At 35.3% G+C, this 12,661-nt stretch overlaps 3 protein-coding genes across 3 annotated transcripts; 1 reads left to right on the top strand and 2 right to left on the bottom strand.

The window, feature by feature from the left end:
- Nucleotides 1-6,799: 6,799 nt before the first annotated feature.
- Nucleotides 6,800-9,590, bottom strand: BBA_09785 (3-hydroxybutyryl-CoA dehydratase; the record flags this gene model as incomplete). Its single annotated transcript, XM_008604882.1, has 7 exons — nt 6,800-6,964; nt 7,024-7,602; nt 7,658-7,972; nt 8,028-8,257; nt 8,846-9,126; nt 9,191-9,459; nt 9,519-9,590. The coding sequence occupies 7 exons, from the start codon at nt 9,588-9,590 to the stop codon at nt 6,800-6,802; spliced, it is 1,911 nt and encodes a 636-aa protein (XP_008603104.1).
- A 1,097-nt stretch (nt 9,591-10,687) lies between these two features.
- Nucleotides 10,688-11,268, bottom strand: BBA_09784 (casein kinase I; the record flags this gene model as incomplete). Its single annotated transcript, XM_008604881.1, has 3 exons — nt 10,688-10,720; nt 10,830-11,065; nt 11,112-11,268. 3 exons carry the CDS (start codon nt 11,266-11,268, stop codon nt 10,688-10,690), a joined length of 426 nt encoding a protein of 141 aa, XP_008603103.1.
- Nucleotides 11,269-11,452: 184 nt separating this feature from the next.
- Nucleotides 11,453-11,806, top strand: BBA_09783 (uncharacterized protein; the record flags this gene model as incomplete). The annotated part of the gene is made up of 1 exon (XM_008604880.1): nt 11,453-11,806. One exon carries the CDS (start codon nt 11,453-11,455, stop codon nt 11,804-11,806), a length of 354 nt encoding a protein of 117 aa, XP_008603102.1.
- Nucleotides 11,807-12,661: the final 855 nt, after the last annotated feature.

The following is a 12,661-nucleotide window of genomic DNA, read 5'->3' as shown; positions in this document are numbered from 1 at the left end:
GCTAAAAGCTATATAAAAATAGAGCTTATTTAATTAGTAAATATTATATATAGATTTTTATTAAATTAAAGTATTATTAGTAAAGGATAAAGTACTTAAGATAACTATATTTTAGTAATATATTATTTTACTAGACTTTTCCTTATAATACTAATATAGGCGCTAGTAGCTTACTAATTTATAGATATTTATAGCTACTACCTTACCTAGGTAGCTAGTATATTAAATTAGAAAATTAATTAATTAATTAATTCTCCTAGCTTTATTTTATTATATAATACTAGTTTTTATTCTTTATAATATAAATAATATATATTAAGGACACTAGTATATAGTAGCCTTATTTCACTAGCTATTATATTATAGTATTATTTAATTTATTAAAATAAAATACTTACCTTAATTAATATAAAAAAAGCTTAAAAAAATAAACCTATAAGTAAATTTAAACCCTTAGCTAGTTAAATTAATAAATAAGGTAATAAAGAGCCTTATATAATATATATATCTTCTTAATTACTACTTAGATCTTATATAATATAGTTATTATATTAAAACTTAACTCTAGTAATAGCCTTACTTTTTACTACTTCTTCTTAAATAAAGGGTAAAAAAAAGTAAGTTCCTTAGAACTACCTAAGATACCTATAGTTATCTAATATATATATCTAATAACCTTTACCTAATACTATTTTTTAGATATTATAATATAGTTAGGCCTAGTAAGAAATATATAATTAGATTATAGATAAGTACCTTAAATAATCTTATTAAAGGATAGAGTAGTTTAATTTAATTCTTAATAGGCTAATAATCTAGGTTCTATAAATAGAAAACTTATAAGTTAAGTTAAGTATATAATATAATAAAGATAGAATATATATATTATTTTACTTTACTATATAACCTTTCTTTTAAGTTACTTCTTAGGTAATAAAATAATAAGTTATTTTAATATATAAGAGACTCTCTTATAATATATATTTCTTTAATATTTACTAGTATTATTATATATAATAATTTTAATAAACTTAATAACTAGTTAGCTAACTAATACCTAGTTAACTAATATAATATTATTATAATAAGACTAAGTTTTAAAAAGCTATTTTAAATTTATAGGCTTTTAATTTATAAAGTAATTAAACTATAGTTTTATTTTTTTTTAGCTATTTTAGTTAATTTATTATTTATTTTCTAAATAGGTAGCCTTATTTTATTATTAGTAAGGTTAATTATAATATTAAAATTAAGAAGTATTTTATATTTCTAACTATTAAATAATATATTATTTTAAAACCTATATTATAAGATAAAATATAGTTATATACCTTATAATTTATATATTAAAAGAATAAGATTTAATTAAAGAATTAAATAGTTATAATTTTATCTTTTTATAATAGGTGGTTATTTTAGTATTATTATTAAAAGCTAATTATATAGATTACTACTAGGTATATAATATAGGGTAAGTAGTAGAGATTAGCCCTATATACTTACCTAATATAATAATAATATAGTATTTCTAACTATAAATAGCCTCTAATAAAGTATTTTAAATTAATTAAAATTTTAATATATAGATTATTAATAGCTAAATATATAATATTATAATTTTTAAGTAATTATAAACTCTAGTTATTATATAATAAATAAGTAAAGTTAGTAGTACTATAAATTAATTAAATAGTAAAAGTAGTTATATTATAATATATATATATATATATACCTAATTACTTTACCTAGGCGTATATACTATACCTAATTTCTCTACCTAGGTATAATAAAAGCTAGCTCTCCTAGAATTTTTTAATAACTTACTTTATTATACCTAAGTAAAGGAATTTATATACTTTAATTATACCTTAACTAGCTATTAACCTAGAGCCTATATATAACTTTATTATAGTAGAGCTATAGAAGAATATACCTATTACTAAGATATATAACTATATTTAGTTATTTTTCTATAATAAAGGAGGCTAGTTAATTAATATTTATACCTTTTAGTAGTAAATTTAAAACTAAAAGCCTAGCCTAGATACTATCCTTAAGGACTACTATAAGTATATTATAACCTTATATTATACCTATATATCTTTTATAGATATATTAAAGAAGTTAAATTTACTACTTAATAACTATTAATAGCTAGAAGTTAATTATTATATATTATAATATAAGGTTAAGGAATAAGGTCTTATATTAGATAATAGGCGTAAGTAGCTACTTAAGTAAATTTAATTTTATTTTTATATATATAGGTATAGTAATAAATCTATTACGTAAGACCTTTTTATTTATAATAAAATTAATATCTTTAAGAGGATTATATAATATATATAGCTTAATACTAGACTAAAGTAGTAGTATATAGATCTTAATAAGTAATAAGAAGCCCTTAATTATATAATTAAGTTTATTTAAAAAGATATATAAGAAACTTTATTAATATTAAACTTTAGGTAAGGTTATTTATATAACTATATATATATAAAAGGGTATATCTTAGTATTAAAAAATTAACTATATAACCTCTATTAATAGGCTTTTCTAGAGGAAGTTAATTATTACTAGGTTAAAAATACTTACTATTACTAGAACTTTAAAGTACTAGGACTAAACTTCTTATAATGTCTTAATAGGTATAAAAAGTTATTTTAGTTTAAATATTAAATATATACTTATATTAATATATACTCTTAAGTTATAATTTAATTCTTTATTAGCTAATTAATAACTATAACTCTCTTAACTCTTAAGTAGTATTTAACTATTATTAAATACCTTAGTATATAGTTATATTTTATAAGGTTAGATTATAGGCGGGAAATACCTCTTTAGGTAGTAGTATAGGCGCTTTTTACTAAGGTAATAAGAGTAGAGCTTTAGTATATAAATATAAATAAGAATTCCTATTAATATTATTAAAGAGACTAAATTAAATTATATTATATATATAATAAAAGTATAGTAAATATCTATATTAAGTTATAGTAGTTATAGCTCTAGAATAAAGCTTCTAACTAATAGATTTACTTCTTTTATAAGCTCCTTAAAATAGGCTTTTTTATTAAGAATAATTTTATAAATTAAATTATAATATATATAATATATACCTTAATTCTTTAAGATAAATTTAGTAAGTTTATTAATATATAGAATTCTTATTAAATTTAGTACTAAAAGAATCACCTAGAGTTAGTTATTAGTTACCTAATTAATATCTATTATATAGTTACTAAATATAATTAAGGTATATCTATTAAAAGAGTAGTAAGTAAGGCTTTAAATAATATACTCTTATTATTTAAAGATATTAAGATTAAGGGCTTTTTAATACTATAAACCTAATAATAATATAATAATACCCTTAGAGAGCTTAACTACTTAGGAGTATTAGATCTTAATAAGTCCTTTACTTAGTTTTTTCTTAAGACCTATTAAGCTCTTTAAGAATAAATTTAATAATATACTATAAGTTATATAGAACCTATCCTTAGCCTTCTTCTTATACTAATAAGAGGGTTAGAATAATATATATTAACTATTAATCTACTTCTAAGAATATAAATCTAATAATAAAATAGTAAGAGATTTTATTATATAATAATAGATTCTTTAGGCCTAGTACTAAGCTATCTAGTAACTAGCTATTAGATAATTTTTTTAGTTAAATAAACCTCTAAGAAGAGGTTATTAATATAGCTTAATTAATTACCTATATAATATTACTTTTAGATATACCTAGTCTATATAGTAGGGCTATCTTTTAGTTATACTTATAGTAGCGTTTAAGGCGCTTAAGGCGGTGTTTAAGATAGCGCTTAAGATAGCGCTTAAGATAGTGCTTAAGACGGTGGCTCTAATATAAAGAGTAATAACTCTAGCGCTACCTCTAACACTACCTCTAGCACTACCTCTAGCTAAAACTCCTTAATTAGCAGCGGTAGTAATAGTAATAGAATAGTAATTAGTATAAGTATAATAAAGTAGCTTCTTTTATTTTTATTACCCTCTAGACTAAAGAGATATAAAGAATATAGTATTAACTTAAAATTCTCTATAGTAATTATTAAGACCTTAGTTTTTATCTTTAGTAATAATATTTAATTAAGGTATTTAATTATTTCCCTTTTCCTAAAATTAAGATAAATAATAACCCTTTTATCCTAAACCTACTAGCTAATATTATTCTTATTTAGGTTATTATTATATATAAAGAGATTAAAAAGGGTATATTTTTTATTATATAACTTCTATAAAAGCTTTATAATTCTAGTTACCTTTATTTAAGTTAATCTAATTTCTTAATTAAGTTATTAATATTCTTTATAGCTTAAGAGAATTTAATCTTTTACGTAATTAGATAAGGTTATTATTTACTCTTTATATATATACTTATATTACTAAAGATAAGTAAGCTTAATATTATCTAGCTTATTAGTTTAATTTAATTAATATAATAATAAATATACCTAATTAAAATTACTTATATAATATAAGGATATTATTATTATATTTAATAACTAAAAGAGATATATTAACTTAAATTTAAATATTATATTTAGATACCTATAGGTTAATTAGTAATAAAGTATAATACTTCTATATAACTTTCTATATATTCTTTAAAAATAAAGAAAAGTTATTAAGCTTATTATAGGCTCTTAAATAAGAAGGTATATCTATTATTTATTAGGAAGATAATAATAATAATATATTATATAATAAGTTATTAGTTAATATCTCTTTTTTAAAATTATCTCTCCTTTCCTTAATAAAGATTAGTATTAGTTACTTCTAGCTATATTTTAAGTAAAATTTATACCTTAGGAACTTAGTAAAGATATTATTATAGTTTTTCCTTAACTTTATATAAAGTCTAATACTTTAATTATTATTTATAATAATAAAATAGTTATATTTTAGTATTAAAAAGAGGCTATTATTAGTAAATATTATTAAAATACTAGATTAGTTATATAGTAAGGTAGGTAATAGACCTTAAAAGATATATATACTTTATATTAGAAAAAGGTAAATCTAAAGACCTCTTAAGAAAAGAAAAATAATATATTAATATAATTAATATATTACCTCTTTATTAATTATAATATTATCTTATTAAAGTATATATTATATTTATAATAACTCCTTAAAGATAAAGTATTTTTATAATATTATATAAAAAGTAAGGTTACTACTATTATTTTATCTTTAATATATATTAATAAGTAATAGGTATTTATCTATAAATAACTTTATTAATTATACTTTAAATTAAATATAGTTTATATTAAATAATATATTAGTTAATTTCTTTTTTATTAATATATCTAAGTACTAGTTAACTATAATATATAAATAAAGCCTAGTTATTATAAATATAATAATTTAGTAATAAAGTAATAACTTATAGCCTAAAGTACTAACTAGCTAAATAGCTTTAAATACCTACTATAGTTATAATTTAAGTAATATATAAAAAAAAAATATATTATAAGAATTATTATAGAAAGCGCTATCTCTAAGTACTAGACTCTTAGTTATTTAAGCTATAGATTTAGTAGTATTTATCTTAAGGCATAGTAACGTAGTTTTAGTGGTAGGGTATAGCGGCCTAATCGTGTTTTTAGCTTTTTAGTTTTTTAAAATTTAGAACTAAAGAGCAATAATGCAAAAGTTGGTATCAATGGTGCACCGTACCCTTGCCTGGTGGAGCTGCGGGGCGAGGCAGGCGTGGAACGCGCAGGCGATGACCAACACATCCATTTCACACCAGATCTCAGCGACAGAGACGAGTCGGGTTTGTTTGTGTCGGACAAGAGCTGGGACCTGGATAGCGACTACGGTCGAGGGCTCTCTCGACACCCAAATGGGTGTGGGTACCGGAGTATGGGCAAAATACCAGCCAAATTGACCCGTTTTAACGCACTTATGCCGCAGCGGTGTCAGGCAAAGCCGTAATAGTCGTGGCTTCGTCTCCTGCAGCGGAGAGGTTGGCTGCCAACCCTGGCGCGAAAGATCAAGCATAATTTGAGGAGAGATATACGGCGTGATGAAAGCAAGAGCCTTGAGCTCATCTTTTGTACGCTTTTGAATAGCTGCTTCTGCTTGGCCGTCAGGTGGCGGCTTAAGCAAGTAAGCCAGCCCGGCAGCCTGAAGCTGAATACGGACAAAAAGTCGCCATGATTCCCAATTCTCATCTCCGCGGAGCTCTTTGATGGCCGGTACACGGAGAAAAGCTGTTTGATCAACAAGGTGCGACAAAATAGAGAGAAAGTAGAAGCAATCGGAATATACTGTCAGGCACCCGAGATAGGAGCAACCAGAATAGTGGTTGGTTCTGCCTGACCAATTGCAGCAACAATAACAGTGGTCATCGAGCAATGAAATTAGTACCACTTGATAGCCCTGATCATGATTGTCATTAAGGTACTAATTTTTCGTATCAATTGCACGTTGAACGCGAGGGCGCATAACCCTATGAGGAGATGATAGGTGCATTCGTGAGCTAACTGGTGGTGCGCTATGGATGGAGACTCTATTAGGCTGCCCAGTGGCCTCAGGCCACTGGGCAAGGACCATATCCTCAACAGCTACAATTCACCCAAGTTAAGCTCACTATCGCCTTTGGTATAGGCGATACCTCCTACGTAATACCCACTTTCACAGATCTGGGACATTACACCCTACGCTGTGGCTCAGACGACTGTTTATGAATTATCTGGACTTATATGAACGAATTTGCTAGCGAGGCATCCTCGTCCTCTATACATCGACGCGTTCCCCATCATACGCCGAGTTCCCTCATCCTCCTCTCAGCCCAGCTTCCCAGTTCACCGAAGTAGCTCTCCGGATCTGCACCTCGCCAATCTCGCAACGCGAACCAGAGGTGACGTGCGTCTTTTCCGGCCCGGATCGCACTTTTGTAGTCGGGCGCTTGTTTGAAGAGAACCTGAGTGCGACAAGTTAATTAATACTGTGTTTACGTATAGAGTAAACCAAAGGGCGCACCTCGAAGTAATGTGTTGCGCATTCCATATATTCCACGCGTTCACCTGCATTTCCGTCGCTGGGCACTCGCGTTATTGACGGCCTGCCGTTCTCATCAGCCACAAGGTCAACGGACACTGCCATCAGCGGATCGGATAAGATGGCCGGCATGATGCACCCAGTCTCCCAGTCGTACAGGGACGTCACAAGGGGTTTGCCACCCGCATCGATTGTGATGGACATGTTGTGAATGCCAAAGTCGCCATGGTCGAGAACGAGGCGATACAGAGAGGCACTGTCCGCAGGCATCATGTGTGGGATCAGGCGCAAGAGTGACTGCTTGGCCGCTGCGGCAACGGGGCCAACAGTATTGTCGTCGTCTTCCCAGCCGATCATGTCACCTTCGTTCCGGATTGTCGCCTCGATCTTGGCTGTGAAGAGGGCAACACAGAACTCGCGTGTTGGCGCAACAGGAATAGGGAGTGACTCGGGCTTCTGCTCGAAAAGGCGGTCGCGGAGCCAAGCAGCGGCGAAGTCAAGCGGCAGTTGGAAGTTAAACAGCGACGCACGAATACGAGCAGATTGCGTAAGAAGGCCGGCCTTGAGAGACGTGTTGGAAAACAGAGCGGGACATGTAACAGACAGAAAAACTTACCTTTTGTTCTGCGGTGAGATCGTACCATACGTTGTTTTCTCCTTCTGCTCTTCCAAACACCATCAGCCGACGGCCTAGGATATCCCCCGGACGATCATGTCTAAGTCCAGCGTGCTGCCGTGGCGCACGGTAGTAGAGCAGGCGAGAGCATGAGATGCTGGGCTCCGAGTCTAGGAGTTTGTACACCGCCGCCTCGAACTTGACCTCCGGAATTTGCACCTGAATTGGAAAGCCGTCATAGTCGGGCATGTTGACGTCGCCACGTGCCAATCGCGCCACGACGTCCAGATGGTTCGACAGCCTGACGTGGAAACCCTTCCGTCTTTTCAGCCTCAGCCTTGGCTCTCGAACTCGGGTGCACAGAACTTACGTAGTTGTTGGAGCCGCTGTAGACGAACGGGATGTCAGTCACCGCGGCACCGAGATTCTCTTCAAGTTCTTGAATAAGCAGGTTGACATCCCAAGCACCGTCGAAGGGGCTCTTGCCACTGCGGACCAGGCCTAACAGTTGCTTCCCGTCAAACTTGGTGCCGTCTGGCATCACTGGCCAAGGATCTTTATAGTACATGATGAGTTCGGGCAGAGACAAGTGGGGTAAGTCTGAGTGGAAGTTGGTTAGAAATGGGCGAATAAATATCAGAGTGAAGCTGAACTGAGCTCTTGTTAAAACATACGTCCCGATCACCCGTATTTGACTTTTACCGAGCGGTGTGGACCTTTCGTGGCTGACTAAGTTAACCTTAGCTAACAGAAAAAGCAAAACGCCTTGTTGGGCGTCAATGAACACGCCGATAGGTGCCAGGCCAGAACTAAAACCGATGTCGTAGTAAAAATGTGGACCCACACCTTCACTGATGTGAATTAGGCCCTATATACGTTCCTAACCGATGTACCCACTATAAGTCACACTGGGGACGACCCTGGTTATTCGGGCCTAGCCTAATCGGGCCTAGCCTAAGGCACGCTGGACGAATTCTTAAGAGGTACGGATATATTTAGAGAAAGTGTTAGGGAGCAACTTTTGAGCTTTCTTGCTCTCTAGTTGGCCGAAAAATAGGGCTTCTATAAATTTCAAAAACTGTTATGGAAGTTTTGAGCTTGCTGTAGCGCTCAACCCAATCCTTGCCGTCTCGTTTGGGGACCAGTGTGGCGCATCCCGAGTTAACTACCCAGCTGCGTACTACTTACGTGCAGGCTTGCTGGTATGCTTATGGTCCTTCCCGCACTTGCCATGCACCTTGAATTTGGGGTCATCGTCGCCGAATGCGAATGCGACGGGAATAAACTTGTCCTCGTCGTAACTGGTGCTTTCGTTGCTAGGCACAACGACGCTTGCATCACCAACTTTGATCTCAGCCCATGCATTCTTGGCCATGGTGTCGATGCCGAACACACCGCTACACTCATTCGAGGCAAGGACAGAGATGAACTCTGCCAGGAAGGCGGCGGGAGGACTTGGCACAGTAGTTCTGGTGGAAGACGGTCAAATGGTCAGTGTATGAGACAATGAGAGGACGCTCAGAGGCGACATACACAGTAGGGACGGCGGTATACTCCATCGGGAGCACTCTGTCACCCGAGGTCATCCACGTTGTTGTAACTACCTTGTTCCCGAAGGAAATGATACTATCCATAGCCTGCTTACTCATCAAGTGCGCGGTGCCTTCCACTTTGACGACAGCTTCGTCTTGACCGACACTGTGGTGGCGGTGTTGAAGGTAGAGACAGAAGAGCCCATGATCCCCATGTCTGAGGAAGACATCTCGGATCGGGCCGTTGATGATGGCGTCGATGTGTGGAGCCTGGACAAGCACACGAGGGGTGAGCGCACTAGACACGGTGAACGGGAATTAGTACGAACCTGGCGAGAGATGTTCGCCTCCGCAAGTGAGGGAAGATCGTTGTAGCTGACGTGATCTACGATGGTAGTCATATTGGCAAGTTTAGACAGTGCGTGACGGAAGGAGGGTGAGGAATATCAGAGAATTCAGAGATGTCCTGTACTTGACACACAGATATTTATACTACGACTTTCAAGGAGCCTCAGCAGCGCTGAATGTTGCAGTGCAATAAATCACACTTCCGATTGCACATTTGTGCTGTCATAGTCCGCACGGACTAATACTACATACAGTTGTTCAGATAGCCACGTCACCTTGTCGGCCTCCACATTAGCATCATGCAGGCCGCCCTAGACGGCGGTCCGGAACGGTACTGCTGCATCCGGTCGGAGACGATACAGCATCCAAAGAGATCGCCGAAGACAACGTCAATTGTCACAGTCAAGCCGATTAAACAAATGAAGACGGAAGGAAGCGCGTCTGCATGTTCGTCTGGCCGCGTCATCAAATTGACGTGTCGATGCATGCAAGTCGCTCATTGAAGCAGGGGTCGGGAAGTGGACATCGCAGTGCGCTTCAAAGGTTGGGCAGAGGTAGCTGGCGACGGGCAGACTCCCCGCCCTGCTGCCTGGGTGCCAACGAGGCAGATTCGACGACACATAACTTGGGGGACCATTGCCAAACTGACGGCAGATCCCTCCCGCTGCAGCCAGACAGACCCATGCTTATTACATTGAAAGGTCGAGTAATTTGGTTGGTCGCTACTTTTTCGTCGGTAGTGAAATCAACCACTCTAGGACGTGGAGAGACACCCTAATACTCTCTTCGACAGCGTCGAAAGGCCTGTACAGACTCCGTGTGCAGACGTCAGGATGGTTCCTTTGAAATGAGCTCCTCCACTAGTGGCATGCGGGGAGCAGCAGCCCATCCTCTTACAAATGATAAATACACGGTTGGATGGATCGCCGTGCTTCCCCATGAAGCAATTGCCGCCAAAGCAGCCTTGGACGAATTCCATGGACGAAGACCGTCTACGAAACACCCGTCGGATCAGAACTCATACATCCTTGGCCGGATCACTGACCACAATGTTGTCATTACATCTCTTCCTGGCGGAGTCATCGGGACCACTTCTGCTACTACAACCGCGATGCATATGCTCGCCAGCTTTCCATTAGTCAGAATTGGCCTAATGGTGGGCATTGGCGCGGGGATTCCCAAACTAAAAAGAGATCGCAAGACCAACAAATATCGCGACCCCCGCGATATACGGCTGGGTGATGCTGTAGTCGGCCAACCAGCTGGCATTCATGGAGGTGTAAAGTAAGTACCGTCTTGATCGAGAATCGCCGGTCGCAATAATTGAAGAGATCCTCGAGAGATGGCCCGAGAAGCTCATGGACCAGGGCATAGTAGTCGCATTCTTCACCAAACCATCGGACTCGCGGTATTCCGACGCCCGCAGAAAGCCCTTTGTAGGTGTCTGCCTCGGCCTTTAGAATTTCAGGGTCGGTGTTGACATGCGTAAGTTTGATGGCAACCTCGTCGTTTAATTGCGTATCAGTTCCTGGCCACGTCAGAAGCTGCGCAAGGTAGCGAAAATACCAACGTACCAGCATAGACGAGACCAAACCCCCCCTCGCCAATTTTATAGTCGATACGATATCGTTCATCAATGAAAATGTCCTGAAAAAACCGCAAGTCAGTCAAAGCAGTGACGTTCATAATTAGCAAATGTTTCGTACCTTCATTTTCCGCGCCGACCGCCATATTGGCGGTTGAAAATGGAATGTGAAGGGGAAAGGGAGGTCGCACCGGTCGGTTGACAAACAGCTCAAATAGCTCAAAATTCTGGAAGAGTGTGTTTTTCTTGGTTTTCCGAGTCCCTTAGCCGTGCTTTTTATCTTTCTTTTCCGAGCCTACTCGAGAGCCGCCGAGCAGCCAGTGCCATACCATGTCGACATACACGCTAGCAGAAACAGAGACATTCCGACAACAGCTCTACGACGCTGAGCGTGACGCTGGTACCTCAGAGAATCGCGGCCTCTCTGAAGACGCTTTGCGACTAGTCTGGAGCTGGGGAAATAAACGTCGTCCGCCCCGACCGAGACAGTCACCCGGTTATAAAATAAACAAAGTCCGTCTAGAACGACGCTGGAAGAAATTTTGTGCTACAATGAGCATTAAGGACTGGAAAGGCACTCTCAAGAAGTTATCTTATGAGGAGAAGGGGCTTAGCGAAGCCTTCCTTCGTTACCTGATGAACGACGAAAACGGCCAGGACATACACTTCGAGGCTTCTATCTGAATTAACCAGAGAAATCTTAATGCATTGTTTATGAAATATACCGGGTATGCCCTAGACGAAGCGGTTAGCAAACACTTGCTTACAGCGCGGTGGCAGAACTCACGCTATACTATAGGCTAAGAAGGAAACTAAAACTAAAGCTAAATATAGGCCCCGATTTCTTCATGTACTATATATATTTCTTCATATACTATATATATTTCTCTATATACTGTATATATTTCCTTTAGGTACGAAGTAAATGTGGTCTTTAGATAGGACTAGACGATATTAACGATGCTCTTGTTCGCTATATCTATATATAGACCAGTTACCGTAAGTATAAGCTTCTATATAATAAGCCTAAAGATTACTAAAAATATATTAAAGAGTATAATAATAAATTTAACGCCTTTTTAGATACTAAGCCTAACCCTCTGATATTTAGACCCTAACCTATAAGGAAATATAATATTTATAGTAGGATTAACAAGTAAAAGGACAATCTTAAACTATAGCTTTTTTACTAGGAGGATATTAATTTTTATATTCTTCGTAACCCTTTAGGAAATAATAAAAGAGACTATCTTATAATAACTATTCTACTTTAATAATATAAAGGGTATAATATTTATATAGTACTAACTTAGTTTCTACTTCTTAAAGAAGATATCCCTACTCTTTATTCTAGAGTATTACTAGGGACACAGTAGCATTTTGCTAGGGATATAGGAGCATGTGATTACTTACTTAAGATTTTTAGGGGGTACCTTATTTTATATAGTAATTATATATAAATAGAAGTATCTTTAAAAAACAGGCTATATTTATATTTTCTAGCTACTATTACTACTAATACCATCTTCCTTATACTAC

The sequence above is a fragment of the Beauveria bassiana genome, assembly GCF_000280675.1.
Source record: "Beauveria bassiana ARSEF 2860 unplaced genomic scaffold BBA_S00068, whole genome shotgun sequence".
Taxonomy (NCBI): Eukaryota; Fungi; Ascomycota; class Sordariomycetes; order Hypocreales; family Cordycipitaceae; genus Beauveria; species Beauveria bassiana.
Note: the sequence above shows the minus strand (reverse complement) of the source record. Positions and strands in the feature narration are given on the sequence as shown.